General features: G+C 31.9%; 1 protein-coding gene across 1 annotated transcript in view; it reads left to right on the top strand.

The window, feature by feature from the left end:
* LOC105622810 overlaps positions 1-20,162 on the top strand; it is a 53,643-nt gene that overhangs the window by 23,619 nt on the left and 9,862 nt on the right. The window contains exons 2-5 of the mRNA XM_012204221.1: positions 530-640; positions 3,196-3,367; positions 6,974-7,103; positions 19,785-20,023. Of these exons, the coding sequence (XP_012059611.1) occupies positions 530-640; positions 3,196-3,367; positions 6,974-7,103; positions 19,785-20,023 (652 nt within the window). The remainder of the gene's footprint in view (positions 1-529; positions 641-3,195; positions 3,368-6,973; positions 7,104-19,784; positions 20,024-20,162) is intronic.

Raw genomic sequence — 20,162 nt, 5'->3', positions numbered from 1 at the left:
TACCTAATAAATATACTAGTTAGTTAGGTAAGTAAAAGTAAAAAGTAACTACTTAATTTTATTTTGACTAGTAAGTAAATTAGTAAAGTAAGTAAAATATGGATTTCTTTTTACTACACCTAATATATCCCACCCCTATGGAATATACGGCAAAAATGCAAGGATTTAAAAAAAGTTCATTTTTTAATATTATATGAAATATAAATTTTGGATTTCTAATATTTTTTTCATAATAGTAGACAGTACAAAGTTTTTACTGATAGTTCATTTTCTTTAAACATAATAAATAATACTTAATAAATTAAGTTTTTGATAGATGCGGCATATATACCGGCGAAGTTACCCTATATTATCTTATATAAATCGACGATTTTATACTGGATGCTCATTAGTTCAGACGATTTTGTGCTACGCTATGTTATACTATATTTATGCATTGAGTGGTATAACTCTTATATTTGTTTATATAATTAATCTAAGTAAATCTAGTTTATATAATTAATCTAAGTAAATTCTTTGTTTTTTACAGATGGCGTGGCTCCGTTTACAAGCTTATCTGGCGGGAACTACTGGCGTACCTGTTCTTCTACTACCTCATCAATTTTACATATCGATACGTGCTTAATGAGCACCAGCGGTTGTGAGTACACGAATATTCCTGGAACAAAATGATAATTCCCATAAATTCCATTCTTTATGAGGGAGCGGGCGGCTAAGGAAACTTCAAACAAGAAAAGAAACGTTTCGAAGTAAAATGCATCTTTGTACGTTAATATTAGAGCGACGAAGCACATCTTTTCATTAAATTTATTTTTTGTATTCGGTGACAATTATTCCCGGTCGTAATTTAATTCTATACAATCGCCTCGGAGGAAACGTAGGAAGCATAATATTGAGTTTAGTGGATTAAACGCAAGGAGATGCGGGATAGAAAATATGTTCAATGTATGTATAAATAATTTAAGCAGACAATGTTTGTCTCTTGCAAAGGAAACAGCGATTTAATCCTGCACTTCTTGTTGTTTACTCGTTTCTTATCACGAATAATGCCAAATTCAACGATCAGCTAGCTGGTGCGTGAGCGTACCTGCTATAACTGTATTTTATGGACGTAGATAAACCTGTACAATATCAACCTTGGCCTGCCAACAAATCTGAAGGTTCCAACATTTTGATCACGGTCGCATGCATATCATCGATTAATATAAAAAAATTATAATTCCTTCCTTTTCTTAGTTTTTATTATTGTATTTTTGTCAAGCACATTTGATAATCTTTCCTTCGTTTACCTTCGTCATATTCGATCGATTCGACAGAAAAAGGACATCACATATATCAGTAAATAGTAATCTACAAATAAATATATAAAATGTTTATTAAATTTTAATAATATTAAAAGTGTTATATAATTCCTCGAGTTCTTAAGTATTCATTACTTTGTATATTACTTTCTGTATGATAATCTATTTATGATAATCTGTTTGTCTGTGAAATTAATGGTAGAAGGTATCTATCTTTAGTATAATAATATATTCTATCTTTAGTAATATAAAATACATCTTTGGATATATAAAAAATACATCTTTGTTTTTACCGCAAAATAATTAGACAATCGCTGCGTGTGACTTGTACTCAAGGATAATTAATGAACACCTACAGTAAATGCAAACGACTCTTTAACTGCAAATATAATTACGATACATATTTAAATAGTAATACGTAATACGATATAAGATACTTAAACTTAAAAATATTGCGATTGTATATAGATGATGTTATTATTAGTTAATAAATTTATAATTAAAAAAATATGTATCTAAACAGATGCAACAATTTCCTTTAAGATTTACTTAAATCTTATACTTAAATCTTTAAATAATAATGCAATTAAAATCACTAATTATTTACAATACGATTTTTAAAAGAATTCTTTTGGTGCATCTTATACAAGAGATATACATGAAACGTGTTTAACAGGAATTCGTGTCTGACATTAAAAAAGGACATAAAACCATAACCTGTTATTTATGTTGGGCTGAAAAAGGGGGATAAAGAAGTGCCAGAAGAAAGCGCAAGGATGTAAAAAAAATTTCTCTTTTAAATCGCTTCGATTCGTCCGCGCTAAATTTAGAACTGTAAAGTGGCTTAAGGCAGGTTTAGGATCCAGGCGAAAGACTAAAATAAACGATTTAGTATTACTGAATAGGACTAAGCGGACCGTGCGTGGTAAGATCATTCTTTAATCATTCTTTATTAGGATTTCTTTTGTCCTCAAAGTTATCTGAAAATTTGCTTTTTTTAGACTATGAAATACGCTTCATATACCGTCTTAATATACCGTCGTAAAAAATACTTTTTTAAATTATCAGATTATTTTATTGAACATGTCTTGAAGAAAGTATTTGATATTGCTGTGTCATTATTCGAATTATTATACATGATGTCAATATCAGCTCCCTGGCCATGATATTGTACGTTCAAGTAACGGTAAGTCAATATTACTTCAAGAGTGCGAATGCGGTGCTATTCGCGGAAATTCCAACATAAACCTACTTACTGAAAGATCCTGGAATCGCCGTGTTAATCGTTCAGAATTGATGTGTGAAGTCGTAAAAATAAAGGCTACTTTTATGCGTGGTGATTACACTCTTCTTAAAAAAAAATGGCCCGTTGCAAGGCAATAACCGATATTGATGAACGAAGAATAAGGAATTCAAAAAGGACAGAAAACGCTTTCAATAAAGCGATTTGCGCTTTCGCTTGCGATCAATCGTGAAAACGAAATATAAATTAGCATTTTTTAATATTAATTCACATTTATCAGCGTAGGCTGATAATTCGTCGAATATGCACGAGTCACGCATCTCAACCTTGCTCTACTTATACGCGAATTTGTTAAATAAAATTTTATTTAACTTGTAAGAAACTTTAAACAATATGTAAATATCATACAAATCTTAAATGAATTAGTCTTCTGCAATCTCTCACAAAATATTTTTACTCTTCTTTAATTATGCTTTGTTCATATTATTTTCTTTAATTTATCATATTTATTAATTATAACAGCAGAATAGTGTAATAATATAATATGGCTGAAATATAAAGTATAAAGATATTTTGTTTTAACGTAAAAAGTATTAAATAAAAATTTAAACAATTGATAATTATATTGAAAAGTATTTATCTGTTCTACAGAATTTTCGAAAAAATTCGTTATTACTTCGGCAACTCCAGCGAATCTATACCTATGTCATTCGTCCTGGGATTCTACGTGAGCCTTGTTGTGAAGAGATGGTGGGAGCAGTATAAGCTTTTACCCTGGCCCGATAATCTGGCCCTCTTCATCAGCGCCGCCATTCCTGGAAATGTAAGTAGAACCTGCCCATCGAGAAGAGGTTTCCTTTGTTGGTTTCAAACACGATTAAAAATACAGTGGCGACAAAGCGTTCTTTTTGGAAGGATAATCGCTATTTTTATTCGTAAAAGTTTTGTGCGAAAAACAAAATCATTTTAGAATAAAAAAATTAAGCAACCTTTTTAACACGAAATAATTTTTTTCTGAGCAGACTCGTGGTAACGTTAATAGATGCAACCTTGCTTTGGATAGTCGCTCGTGTTACGTTTGGTCTCATTACGCTAATGAATTGCCATGACACGTTTTGGTGTCGTTAACCTAAGTAGGTGCCAATCCAGTCATGCCACGCCCAGAAGCTAAAAAAATGTAAGGGACGATGATCCTATAATTTCACAACAGGTAGCAAATTTGTCTTTTCATTTTTTCACACAACTAACTAAAAGGACGGAAATTGTATTATTTGCCAAGACCTTGACATAAATAAATATTCTATTTGTATTTATAATTAATTCACTTGTGATAAGTAAGGTAAGACTTGTTCAAGTGATAAAAGTTAATTTTTTCTTCTTTAAATTAAAACGCAACCATTTAGATATAATTGTCTTTATTAGACAAGATTAGATGCTAAAATATATGTATAAGCCATCTTTAATATATATATTTCCACTACTTGAAGCAATCATCATTACAATAATCTAATCACTAATACTTAAATTTCCTAAGAGAAATACTGTCTAATTATTTTATGAGACGAAGAGTTTCAATTTCGACAATAAAGGGATTTGGTGCAAACTTCTACTTCTGGTCAATGACTCAGTGTCGGAGTGAAAGTGCAATGTACCGTGGCGAAAAAAAAGGATGAACCTACGCGCGCACGTCAGGCACACATCACACATGCGTACATATATTCTTCTTCAATACATATCGATCTATTACTTCAATCGATTTCTATAATAAAATATATATATATAATAAAATATATATCCATCGGTCATCAAGTGCTATATTCGTGCTACACGCGACTTGCAATCCTCAATTGCTACTATTATTATACTAATAGAACATAAATTGATCAATGGCCGCTAAATGATTTAATCGTTTCCTTATATGCAATCGCCTTCTTCGCCTTACTCTTTTAGATCAGCATTAATTTCATACATCAAACCGCATAGAACGCGCGTCTAGAATGCAACGATTTTCGAAAAAGTTTCAAGAAAAAGTGGTTTGATACAATGTTCCGCCATACATACGGTTATTTCTATTGAAAATATCGTTATAGATCTTTAAACCCGAAACTAGAGAGCCGAAGTGTCGCGTTGCTGCAGAGCATAAAAGAATGTTGGATTAATTTCATGGTTTTCTGACGTTTATTATTACTCACGTGCAATATCAGCAAGAGATATAAGCACTTGTGCTACCGCATAAGTTTTACTGCATTTCCTTGTCTATCTTCTGAGTGTCATTCCATCATCTTCACGCGAAAAGCATTATCGCGTTTTTATGTACAGCAACGCGCGTTTCTTCAGCCGATGATTCACAAATTCATTGCGGTCTTTCAATTTGCAGTATGATAACAATTTCAACTTCATCAATAAATTTGCGCAACGTAAAATATCCCGTTTATATTGTAAGTGAAGTCCAATACTTTTGTCTTTATACAAAGCAAAAAATATAAGTACATTTGTATTAAATATCTATACAATTTAACCTATACAATTTAATTTTTTGTAGACATACATTTTTATTTATTTCGTAGACATTTTTTTGTGTTCAGCTCAAATTATTTTACTACGTTTTAGGCTTTAAAAAAAAAATTCAAGATCTTTTCAATATCTTTGTTACATTGTCAAATGGTTATTTAATTTAAATATTAAAATCTTTGTTTAATAAAAATCGAAATTTGTACCGAAAAATTTGACAGCAAAATTTCGCCTTAAAAAAGGTTCAGTATGTCCAGAAAGGTTAAAATAGTCTTATAAGAATCATAATTTTAAACGATCAAGTTACCATCAAAATTACTTGGATGGAAATTTTAGAGAGATTAAAATTGCATTAGGTGTTTTTCAGACATATTAATGATATTTAAAATTACCGGTTGTTACGTTCTATCGCAAATTTTCGATTCAAAGCGCAGCAATTATGTGCATGCAAAAGCGTGCGTGCAATTGCGTGTACAGTATAATGAATCTCTAGGAACGACGGATTCCGATGGAATTTTTGCACGTAGGTAGGGGACAAGGTCCTCAGCCACGGAACGAGCCCATGGTTATATACATACACTTGTGGTCATGTAATCGCGTAATACAGAGTGTCCGATTTGTGAATGAACGGTAACAATGGTTAACACGGACTCCTGAACTGTGTCTTTCATTGAAATCTAATTGGAATGCAAACCCCGAGAGACGAGACGATTGTTACTCGGCTGCCACCTTTCCCCGCAAAGAGGATAGTTCACAAGCTGCTAAATCAGGCATTTTTATATGCGCAACGAGTAAGTCACAGAATTCCGAGGAAGGAGTTGTCTCGTTTTTCGTACGTGCAGGTGAAAAATGACGAAAAGGCCATCGAAAAGACAACGGTGCTGTGGTAACATCGAACAATGATTCGATTCAAAAAGATCAGAATTGCGGAAAAAGAAAGCTAGAAATCGTTTTAAGGATCGTAGAGGATTTTTATTGTTCTCTCTTTTTAAAAATATTTTCGATATGCGATTATAACTGTATAATCAATAAAGTTTAGTGTAATCTCTTATAACAGATCTATTATGTATTCGAGAAAGTTTATAAGTCATCGTTGTAAGTGAAGAATGCAAGGAACCTCTGTGGAGGCGAAGTTAATTAATGTGTGATGTATAAGGTATCGATAGTCGTGAAGAACAGATATTTTAATGACCCGACTTCTCTTCGCAATTTATAAATTCAATCTCAAATATTTCCAACCTTTAACTATATATATATATATATATATATAATGTTTCTTCAAAGTTGCGACAATTTGAGCATACAAAAAATCTGAATGTCGACATCGTCGATCATTTCCGATTAAATTGATATTCCTTTAAGCGATCACAACCGTCGACCGATTGCAAAACGCGCGATTGGTTACAAAAGCACGCGTCAATGTCCAAAGAAGAAAGGAAAATACAGGCGCCACGGTTTTTCTCCGATTAATACTAGAACAGTTTAAAATGGTAATAGTGAATATGGACAGAGAGAAGCGTACAATATCGGGCCAAGAGGACAAGGGGAAAGTATGCACGAGACGTAGAAACGTGTCTGGCATTTGTCGAAACGAATTTTGAAGTCGGCGCCGTTTTCGCTACCGATATCGACTTACTGCTAACTTTTGTTGCGATTTATTGCGAATTTTTATTGCACATTTTTCTCGAAGTAGTAAATTTAAACCGCGGACTGAATAATTTTAAAATTCTTTTAGTGCGTTTCAAGTATTATTATTAGCGCGAGCTTATTACGTCAGGTAAATTAGTTTAAATTAGTAAGCAAATTAATGTATTAAACATGTTTATTTTAAATTTATCGAGAGAGATATGAAGTATAATTAATTATAAGTATAATTAACGTGAAATATAATTAACGTGTACGTGTTTGTCTGTTTCAGGATGAACGGGGGCGATTGATGAGACGCAACATTGTGAGGTATGCCGTGCTCGCGTACGTCATTACATTGCAAAGGATTTCGCTCCGCGTTAAGAGGCGTTTCCCAACTCTTCAGCATATGGTAGATGTAGGTCAGTATAAGTTATTTATACATTTTTTAAATATATGTTTAGATAATATATTAGCATGCGAAATGTAATACGGAGAATAATCCCTAAACTACCTGCTTTCTAATCGCAGAATGATATTGGTAATTAAAGCATATGGAAATTGAACTTAATCTCACAAAATATTCTTGAAAGTATTTATAGTTATGATCAGACTTTTATAATATAGAACACAGATCAAATTAATATATTTATCATTCTAATTACTTATTTAATATATTTGTTATTCTAATAATTTTCATTTGAAACTACGAAATTGCCTTGAAACATCCTTTTTATAAATCGGATTGTACAATAATAACAAATTAGTTTAATAACAAAATAGTTTATCAAAACTTTTGTAATTGAAAAATTTTTTAATGTATCATTATTATGATTTATTATTCTCTCGATGAAGGATATTATCCTTAGCATTGATTTTCATGGATCGTTGCGATCAAGTGTTACTTTTTATAATCGCTAGTATTATTCGCGTTTTCAATAAACATTACTTTCAAATTTTTTCCACATAATTTAATTATTAATCTTCAGAAATTAATCAACTATTGACAAAATTTTCTCTATGATTACCTTCAATTTATGCGAATATATAAATAACATCTATAAGATATACATCTTAAAAAAGAAGCTATTTTTAAGAAATCTGAAAATATCTTTCCAACAATTATCCTAATACTTATAATAATATCTCTCACGCAATATTGTTATTAGTATAACTACAATCGATGTCATTATTGGTACTTCTTCCTGCTTACGATTACTGATGTGTTGTAATAATCATGATACGGTCAAAAATACTGTCAATAATTACAATCCGGCGCCAGTTACTATTGTTCAAACTTTTTATAATTTATTAGATATCTAGCCATTTTTACAATCAATGAATGCAACGCATGAAGATGATAGCCCACCTGCATTGAGCGGAGATCGCTTTCTTCTTTGTGCACGAGCTCGCGGCTCTTTTATCGCATTATATGTCACCTTTTCAGTCGACGGGCAAAGCCGTTCACTACGTCATCCATAGATATACAATATAATGTAGCTTCGCCGCGTGTGCCATGGCGCAAGGACAGCCTGGTAGCTCTGACTTTTTTCGTTGCTCTTTGCATGTGTGTGCTATATCGACAATCACGTGTCGCGACATCGTGACCATTGAATGTTCGACACTATGACGCTTCTGTAACGCGATAGGCGAAATAATGGATAACAAAGTCATGTATTTCAGCAGTTAGCGCATTAAACTGTGTGTTACTTAACACTGTAATATTAAACAATAAATGCCCACTTAATATCCATTGCAGACAATAATTCATTTTAGCTTTGTTTAATATGTCAATTTCGACATAATTATCAAATTTGACAACTTTAGATAATAGACATAAATATATAATTAATGGGACACAAATTAAAATGGAGTATCTTTAATGGAGAGTAATTAAATATTATTGCGGCTATTTTATTTATAAATTTATATTTATCAGTCACATTTTATTCAAGCAAGCAACTCATTTTTAATAGTATATGAATATTTTTATAAAAATTAATAGAAATTTGTTGTTAATTGTTTGTTAATTTAATTACTAGAAGTAATAATCTGATAAATAAATACGAATAACATAAAATAAATAATATCTTTATCCAAGCAATTCTCTTCAATTTATCTCTCAGATATATCTTATATAGATGTAAAATTTATTTTCTCCATTGTTTCGTTATCTTTGTTGCATATAATTTTATCATCTACAAAGAAACTTACAGATATATATTCAACTTCTTACGATCCAACTGTTAGAGGGGATGTTACTCCAGAAATAGATTACATTTCTCCAATAAGGATTCTTGCGAATCGCATAGAGCGAATGCTCCATGAACATGAGGATACTATCCATCCTTAGATCAAGGAATAAGTAATGGAATCTACAATAAGAACTCGCTCTTTCGTGGAAATGACTGACTTCGCGGCGGGGTCGCGAAAGAAATATGTCGGAGCGATGAAGAAGCTTGGCTCTTAGAAGACAAACAGGATCTAAAGGAATCTTTACTATCGTTGAAACAAAATCTGCTCGACAATAGCATGCTTCGAGTGACAGTTCCATTAATAATACATACGTGAAAAATGCATTGCATTTCTATAAATAAAGTGATGCCAGCTTTTTCCAGTCTTACTAGAAAATAATAACAGTTTATGAAATAATCATTAAATCATGAAACTGAAAGGAATGTCAATGAATGGAATGAATGGAATACTGAACAATTTTTACGATATTCATTAGAAATGTAACAATTCTCATGTTGTGCAAACAGCACATTATAATTATTGTCATCGTTGAAGAAGGAAATGAGAAAATACACGCAGAAGGTGTTTGCGCATTATAAATTTTGCAGTAAAACAAAAAGAAGACATTTTCTGCAAGCTGCTCATATTGACTTGATTAAATTAATCATTATTCAACGCGAAAACGTATGTTTATTATTAATTTTATAATTGGAGTTAATGAAAAAGAAAATGAATATAATATAATAAATCAAATTATATTTACATCCGAATTTGCCATAATATATGCTAATTATTCAGAATAAGTTCTCAGAAAAAGTCAAAATCTTTAATATATAATGCGCATAAATAAAAGATTGTGTAGAAACAGATGTATCTCGAAAATAAACATGATATCATATTTTTTCTTTAAAATAGGGTTCAAGACAATATAGTATGTCAATATATGGAAAAGTTATGAGCAAGAAAATTACTAATGCAAATATATATACATGTAATTTATACTTACGTGCGTCAGACTCCAAACAAATATTACAACTTTGATAAGAGAAATATATATATTGTAAAAATGCGATATTAATTTTTACTAAAAATTAACATTGCATTCAAAATTAAAAGAGAAGGTTTATACATATGTATCTATATATACGTTGAAAAAAAAGCCTGATAATGACTGTTAAATGTTGAAATAATTTTTCAAATATTTAGTTTATATAACAAAAAATAATTTTATTTTAAAAATATTTTGTAAGTATTACATTATAATATAAATAATTGTTTAGTAATAATTAATAAATATTCAGAAACGTAAAATTATTTTATAATATATCAAATGAACCTTTGATTGAAATTATTTTATTCAACATTTGGTAGCTGTTACCACTTTTTTTCAATATGCAAAAGCATGCAATACGTAGAACTGATCTTAATCGATTGTTTTTTTGTATTTTATTGTGTTTTTAATTAAAATGTAATATATTTGAAGCTACACATTGTATGAATATAATATCCGGTGATAAAATCGGATAATAAATTTCGCAGAACTGACCGCACTCAACAAATATATTTTTCAAGAAGATGTGTATAGGTACACACGTACATAGGTACGTATGTGGTAATGCAAAATTGCCACGGACATCATTCAAAATGATTTCATGCATGCGCGTGTCCAACAACTGGTCGTTGACATTGATGAAGTATTACGAAAGACACGGAATAAATTTGCCGCTATGACTCGTGTCAGTATTTACATGTATATTTGTCAAGGAATCACTTAAGCCCGCGAAGTTTAATTCTAGTAAGAAACAGGAAATACAAACTTCATCTCATATTCTTCCAAATAACAATTACGAAATCAAATATAGTTTATTTCTAAACTGTGTGTGTGAAATTTTTTTTATGATATTTCATTCGAAATAATTTTAACCGAAGTAAACTTCCGGTCTTATTCTCGACTTAACTTTTAAATTCGACATCTATAAATTACCTCATGAATTGAAAATACATTCATATTACATCTTAAATGAGCATTTCGCGAGTGCGATATCAATAATGAGACGAACGTTGGCGCCGAAGATCCTCGTAAGAAAGTCATTCCGTTGCGTGTCTGTGATCGCGAACGATCATGCGAGATTACAGTGCGACGAGAAGAAATCTCGAAACTCGAGTCTTGAAAGTAGTCGAAATTATCCATGTGTACCCAATTCCCCCGGCGAATTACGATCTGGAAATCGTCAGGCGCCGCGACGGCGGTCGCACTCGTCTATGCTGTCGACCGCGACTACTTCTCGCGCGCCGGCAGGCAATTTTCACGTGCGTCCGGGTAATTTTCAACGAGTACGCCGAGAGACCGCTTAGAAACGCGGAGCGCCGGCGCCAGTTCCTCGTCCTTTTCCTTTTCCTTCTCAGCGTGAACTTCTTGTTTTACAATCGCATAGCTGGAGCAAGCAACATCTCACGATTTCTTATGAGCTTCTTCTTCCTTTGCCTCATGCATCTCGTCCTGTTCTCGTTCTTGCGTGCCGCTCCTTCCTCCTGGTGTATACAGAAATAACCCGATGCGGCCGATCCGATGCGCTAATGCCGTGCGTCGCTCGATAATCATCGGTCACGTCTTCGCGATTTCCTCGAGAGGAATTTCTTGGTCTTGGATTCTTGTTTTTCTCTTTTCCTTGTAACTATCCATTGATTTTCACCGTTAACGCGTGATACGCTTTTCTCTCTAGCTGGTCACTTAGCCATTTAATATGCAGGCAAATCTCTTTTTGTTTCAAGATCATGATCCACTGGTTTATTAATGGCTAGACGAGCACTTTAATATTTGCTATTAAATTAATAACTCTCAGATAGAATTATAACTTTTTTCTGATGATATACCTGTCCGTCAATCTGATCAATCCAAGTGAGACAAATAGTCTATTAGTTCCATTTAGAGTAATTATTGTGTTCTATTGTATGGACGGACGCGATATGATGCTCGGGCGTGGAAGTTATTTTGGTATCTGTAAAGTTCCTTGCAATTAAATCGAACTAAATGATAAATATAGCCAGAGTAATAAGAGCTATAATCTAGTCAAGACAGCAGATGTAATCGGCTAGACAGTATCACGCTGGCTACATGCTGTCATTTCGTCTTCTTCATCAGCTCTACTCGCGAAAGCTTCAGGAATTACTATTAGTCGTCGTCGTCGTCGTCGTCATCATCATCATCATCGTTATCATCATCATCATTGTCGTCGTTGTCGTTGTCATCATCATCATCATCATCATCATCATCATCATCATCATCATCATCATCATCATCATCATCATCATCATCATCATCATCATCATCATCATCATCATCATCATCATCATCATCGTCATCATCATCATCATCATCATCATCATCATCATCATCATCATCATCATCATCATCATCATCATCATCATCATCATCATCATCATCATCATCATCATCATCATCATCATCATCATCATCATCATCATCATCATCATCATCATCAGTAACATCTTCAAGTCCACATCAGCGAGAGCAGAATAAGAAACTCGAGAATCCGTTTCTTCTTATTTTTCTTCGTTCTTTCTTTTTTCATCCTCGCTGGACCGTAATACGCCAATGTGCGCGCAGCACGCGCTACCTATATTTAGCACAAATTATTGTCCCAGGCAGAATTTCTCCACGATTATGCCAAACGATCCGCAAGAAAATAATTATGCCCGGATATAACAGCTTCGAGAGCACACACTCCATCGTATCGTAGATCGGCATCAGATAAGATTGCCCAGTAGCCGTGGATTTCAGAGGAATTTCACAGCAGTCAAGACGAGATGGAGGAAATATATGATATTAATTAATTCCGCGATAAGACTTTATCCCGACTTTATACGCCATTATGTGCATGACACAATTGGCGTTTTCTCACTGGCGGATATTGTAGACAGCGACTGGGCTTTTAAAAAGGAAACAATCAAACTCTTGTAATTAACGTTTCGCAGATAACGGATTCTTTCGCCATTTATTCGTGGAACTCTCCGACATTCTCGAGTCCCTCGAGGAACAGTTATAGAGCGTGTCTGGGTCACATGAACGTGTCACTATCCTCAAAAGAGCAGAAAATCCGTGAACTGTACCTGAACGTAACGTTACGTAGATATTGGCCTTGGGGAAGGTCGGACTTTGACCGTGCTCACCTAAATGAAGGATAAATGAAAGAACGAGGAGAAACGCGCTGGACTTCCAGAATATAAGATTTTTAAGCTTTGATGATTATTATGTGCGTGCGTATGTATGTGTTGTGCGTGAATGTGCCACGTGATATTATGAGCACGATGATTTTAACTATTTTATAATAAAATAACAAAATTTTTAATTGTCATATTAAGTGAAATGATTCTTGCAATTTTTTTATTTAATGAATTTTTTATTACTCATCTGATTTTTTTAAACTTTTTATTTTCTGATGTATGTTCTTGCTCTGATGAATGTCCACGTTTTACCAAATTCAAAATCAATTCGTGCATATGCTTTACAGTTAATTTGATGTTCCTATGCGCTATCGTTGCATCCTATCTGAATAATTAAGGATACGAATCAATGTTCATTTCGCATTCTTAATTCATAGACATCGATACATCACATTTCATTAACGTGCTTTGCACAAAAGTTCCGTTTTCCACGATACAGAATAATTAGGAATGCGAGTCACTTCGGTCAATGATCTACAGAATTTAAACTGATTTAAATAGAGTCTTTCTATTCTGAAAGTGAGTTTGAAACATTTACTATCTTATCTCTGTTAGAGATAATTATTTGTTATTATTATTAAATAATCTTTTATAAAAAAAATGAAGATGTTTGCATGTTTGATCTTCTATAATCTATAAAAATAATAATAATCTATAATCTATAAAAATATCAATATCTATACCAATATCTATAAAAAAAAATATTCAAAATCTGTTTGAATAATATTTATGGGAGTATATACATGATATTTATATACATACACATATACATGATATTTATATATAATATGTCTAAATTAATAAATATTGATTGCATTAAAAATAGATTCATAATTAAAGTCACTTTAAACAACATTTATAATTTTCAATAAAATTATGAAAAAGTAAGATTTTCTTAATAATACTTTAATAAAAGATGAAAACTCCAAAAGTAAGAATTAATTTCTCTACTATGGCTTTTTATGATTGTAAAATCTACATAAACTTGTATGCTATTTATAAAGATTATTATAAATGACATAGCCTTTCAAATATCTTTTCCTAAGCTATTTATTATGGACATTACTGTTTTATCTAACGACTCACTCATGAATAAATTACTATTTTATCTCAGAAAGCATAAGTAACGTCAAATTGTGAGTTTTACGATTCGCTTAACTACGAAAACCTTATAAATTTCTCCTGCAGGTATAAAACATTCGCACTTGGCGACGGAAACTCTTGTCTCTCAAATGATAGTGAAATCGTTAATAGCCGCGTCATGTGCTGTACGATTTGTTGGGATCAGCAACGCACGTGAACGCATAATGCACGCGCGACTCGGGACACGGACATGATCGATTTTCTCTTTGGCAGACGGTCTATTGATACTCAGCACGCATCCGTTGCAATGTACGCGTCGAATAGCTCCAGAGTTGCTCACCTTTAATTACGCGAGAATATTTCCTAATCAGTGCATTTTCACCGGCGCCAAGTCTGCGACTGAGCTCGACTACACCTTCCGCATATACATGCTGAATACTGTCAATGCAACAGAAAGTGTTATTCACGTGCCCAAGAAGTTTATTATTACGGGCAAGAGGTTTCAACAAACTGATTATTTTCTGACAAAATTTTAATTACTACTGTTTTAGCTTTCTCGCTTATTTTGCACTTCATAATAAAAATTGTAAAAGCCAAATTTGTTCTTTAGCATGTAGTGATAATTTAATTTATATCTTTTAATATCTAGTGGTATAATATTTAATACAAAATATTTTCTGTGTCACATTACATACATTAAATGTATCATGTAAAATGAAATCCGAATGAAATTAAAATAATTTAAAAGACTAATTTAAAAGAAGAAAAATTTAGAAGACTTTTCTTTTCGATTAATAACTGCTTATTTTATTATTTTGATCAAATATAATCATATATATTCTTGATTCTCTTTGGTGTCTTTTTTACATAAGCATACAATTCTGTTATTTAAGACAATTATTTTTTCTAGATAGCGCATTCTAAATAACGTGGATTAAAATGTTATGTTATATTAAGGAACATACATAACAATTCTTTCTCAATATTAATGATCTAATAGGATTAATGAGAGAGACATATAGTTTTCATTTCAAAGTGTAGATTTTTTTATTATTATCGAGAGTATTATTCCGCGAAAACCCAATATAACATCTGGATAATCACTATATCAACTTGAACATTGCAATGTTGAAATCCCATGACATTTTACATCCGCATTCGCGGGCTTTTGCGTTATAAACTATACTTAAGAAGTTATGGACCGGACGGCAGACTGGTTTTCTTCGAAGGATGCTTTTCAGCGTCGTCATGGCGAGTTGGCAAGTATACGAAGTGCGGGTAGGACCGAGGGAACTCGGTTTATTTTTATTTTAATCACGACCTTGCCAGCGCAGCAAGGATCTCCGCGTTTGTTGACCTGTATCGTCCTTCACCCCTGTTCTGTTGTACTCGTACCCCATCTTGTTCATCGAAGCCAATGGTCTCGGGAGGTAACATCTTACCAAGAACGGATGGAAATTTCTTCATCGCTGATGTCGTTTTATTTTTATGAGACTTGTGAAATTTGACTACGCTACAATTTTCTGGAATCTTCCGCACCGTCGAGTAATCATTGTTGAAAAATAACTTCTTTGTTTTTTTCCAACGGTGCAATTTTGCATTAATATTCGCATTAATATTATTTGTCGATTATATTTCTAAAATGATAGAAACTGTTTCCAATATGAAGAAAATACTTTGCAGATCATTTGCAAGATGATAATAGATGAATATTACAAAAATAAACTTAATATTTTCTTAATATATTTACACGCTCATTAATACGTCAAAGTATCTACTTTAATTTTATGTACTATAACATCATTATCTATTTATATCAGTCGAAGAGTAAATGCTATGAAGAAAGCTGGCTGCTAATCCAAATTTAATGATCGAGGATTCAAACTAATTACACGCACATTGAATTTTATATCTAATACCACGGATGTTCTACCATTTTCTATCTATATGATGATTATGATTTATGACCTATAATTTAATATAAACAACTATGAAGTCGAAGACCTGAAGATCGGGCACTTTCCTAATAAGCGTCGATTTGCTTTTATTAACATATATCTACTAACGGCATTAAGTAATTCTTGCCTCTTCTCCTAGAGTAGTAGTAGCGGCACCATATTGTCAGACACGCGGCACACATTCCGCTTCGAGCAGTAAATTTTATAACGCGTGAATTAAGTGTCATCTCACAAATTTGTGTGACCCGTTAAAATCCGTGAAAGTAAATGTAAATCACTTTTACAGCTGTGAACGCTTTCGAAATTTTTGAAGCGCCTGGCGCCACACATAAATAAAAACAAATATTTAAATAGTGCTTTTTAATGACAATGTATTTTAATTTGTTTAATTGTTCCAATTATTTCTCATTTTAGTTTAAAAGGTTGTGCAAAAATATGCTAATATCTTTTCGATACACTTAGTCTTTACTGCCACTAACGCATGATGGCACTCGAATGAATCACTCGATGAATTATCGGCCATTACTTTAATAGCAGCTTGAATTCTCGAGCTCATTACTATACGATTTTATGCAACTGTGTGTGACATCGGTATCAAGGTCGTATGATGAATGAGGCAAACTGATCGCGTATCAAACCGATCGATCATTCAAAAATCAAATTTCAGTTCAAACATTCTGCGATGTTTACTAGTATTTGTTAAAAGTGTCATATACATTACAAAATATATTTTCTGATTAAAAATTCAATACGTAAAACTGATCGCTTCCGTACGTAACCTGATTTCATTTTGTATTTGTCTAGATATTATGTTTATATAAATCTTATTTTGTGTTGGAGGTGATAATTATTTGTTTTATTTTACAGAAATTAAAACTATAGACCAAAAATATTAGGTTTTAATAATTTATATTATTTTATATTATAATAATTAATTTATATTTTTTTTATTTACCTGGAATTCTTTTACTTTTTCGATTGTTACTTTTTATTTATTGGCATATTATATATAAATTTCAAGCGTTTTTGAAATAAAGGATAATTTATAAATGTCATAAATCAGTTTTTAAGCTAAAACTTTAAATAATAGTTGACGGGGCCTAATATTTTTGGCCAAGGCTATATGCTTTTGCAAATTTATACATATATTACATATTGTAAATTTATATACATATATTAAAAAATGCACTGCATGCATATATACATGCGAATATGCATCCAAAAAAAGAACGGAATAATGTGCGAGCCTTAAAATAGTGTAACAAAGAAACGATGCTGAACATGCGTGCTAAGCATGCACGAGCATACATACGTGCTATGCATATGAGCGTCTATCTCACAGAAGAGATGAATAGGAGAATAAAATCTAACGTAAATAAAAAAGATTTTAATGTCGTGTGTTTAAGATATATAAATCACGGAAAGCGCTAAATTGAATGCCTGGTTGTCTCTATGTCAGTTTTTGCTACTAAGGTGTGTATCTGATTCAACTACGCCTGCTGAATAAAAGAGCGTGTGTGTGCCGTCATTAGTAATCTACACGTTTCCACCGGAGTCTTTCATCTCCAGATTTCTTCGATCAACGACTTGTCAGAGTGACGCCGCAAGTTATTTTGATAGCTGCTCGCAGTAAGACTGCCTCATTTTTTTGGGCATTGTCCCAGCTTAGACGGATATACGTTCGTGCGAATGGCCCTTTCTACTCTAACGATAAAAAGATATCTTCGAGAAAAATTACAATATTCCCGTTACTCGATCCGAGTACCAATCGAGCTAGTAGTTAATCTTTGCAACTTCGCCGTGACTTTTAAAATAGTTTTTGTTTCACTACGATCGCTTTCAGACTAAAGTCCAATCTACTGTTTGATCGTGGATCTATTATAATTCATTGGACGTGCAATGACAAGAGAATTTGACTATTGCGACAAGAAAATTTTTATTGTGTGAGTACTTTTTTAGTTTTTATTGATTTCGAAATAAATCAGACACTTTTAAAATTCTGTTTTATGAATTAATTTTATATTTCGATACGAAATTTTATAATTCAATACAAACTTTTTCCATATTCAATATGATTTCTTAAATAATAATTATTTTGCTTAGATATATTTATAAAAAAAAATTATTTAAGTTATAGATAAGGGAAAAATATTGTTTGAAAATATAATATATATCAGAAGAGATACAAATAAATTTAATTATTAGTATTGCATAATTCATCGATAGTAAAAATAGCAGATGCAAGAATTTAGTATTGCCGTGTTCAAATATCTTATATCTCAAATTATATCTGAACTGTACTAAGTAATTATAAGACAGACATATACAAATAAATAATCTATTTCACTGACTTTCACTAGGAAGATGTCAAATGGCAATTTATGAACGTTGCTTTGAGTACGGAAGAAAGAGAAGTTGGACATATCATGTTCATATATCGTATAATCTTAGTTTAGGTAATTTCTACACATCACGGTTCTCGATTTTTTGAACACAAATCTGCACATGAAAGTTATTACGTTATATTAGCTTCTCTTACTTAGTTAGTATTAATAAAAGTAATTTATTGGATTAATCAAACGTCTATTTTTTTCATCTCTCATTGCGTGTCCAATATTGGTGACAAACTCATGTCACCAGTTATGAATGATACATAATAATACTTAATCAGATAACAAATTGATTTGATCCTTTTTGTCCATTCTTTTTGTACTTATTAATTACAACAATGCCGCCTACTGAAGACATTGAGACGTTTTCTTTTATAGAAATATGCTTTTTTCTATTATTATTAAATTTATTATTTATATCTAATAAATATATAGTTATATATTTATATCTAATAAATATATAGTTATATATTTATATCTAATAAATATATAGTTATATATAGTTATATAATAACATTTTTTATGCTTCAATTTACATAGAATTAGAGTAAAAATTAATCATAATATATAGAAGAAAACTGATTTATAAACGTAATATATGATTTATTTAAAATGTAAAATACACAATTTTTAACTGAGAAAATTCATTTGCGGCAACGTTTAACAAAACTTTAGAACATTGTTTCTATAATGTTTTACTAATCAGGAAATAATGTAGAATTCTTATTTGATCGGCGATTTCACTTTAGTTCCGAAGAAACATAGACAATGAACATGTTTTGCGTTAGTAGTTTATATACAGTTTCATATACGCATCCACAAGTCTACCATCCAGCTCAAATAAACATATGATTATTCTATGTACATAGAATTACACACGCGAAAGTTAGCGAAAGATGCTGATTGCTTGATAATTCTGCCGATTAACGAATCGTGCTGATGGATTTGTTAATTAATGCGGGATCGCTGAAGATTGCGAGACTCACGTTAACTGACTTACTGCCCTGTGATATTGATCGTGATTTACAATATACAAGCACCTGTATATCTAGTCGAGAAAATTTTTCAAGTGTCTTGCACGGGGAAAGTTCTGTGTAATTACACAGTTCGCTGGGACGTCCGGAAATGTTTTTTTACTTAAGTCGGGCAAGCAAAAAAACCATCTCGTGCTTAATCTCATTGATTTTCTTAGGTCTGATGATGGAATCGGAAAAGAAAATCTTTGAGATGATGAACAAGAAGGCGGCCATGTCTAAATATTGGATGCCGTTAGTCTGGGCGACTAATATCATCAACAGGGCAAGGAAAGAAGCTCTGATTACTAGCGATCATGTAGTACAAACTCTCCTTGTCGAACTCAGTGACATCCGGAAGAGGCTTGGTGCATTGATTGGTTACGATACTGTCTGTGTTCCTCTAGTCTACACTCAGGTGAGTATTCTCATATAAAATCGATAAGTGTTATATTAAATTATAACCTTTTTATATTAAGTTATCTAATTAAAAGCTCTATATATATATATATATATATATATATATATATATATATATATATATATATATATAGTAT

This window comes from Atta cephalotes (assembly GCF_000143395.1).
Source record: "Atta cephalotes unplaced genomic scaffold scaffold00049, whole genome shotgun sequence".
NCBI lineage: Eukaryota > Metazoa > Arthropoda > Insecta > Hymenoptera > Formicidae > Atta > Atta cephalotes.
Note: the sequence above shows the minus strand (reverse complement) of the source record. Positions and strands in the feature narration are given on the sequence as shown.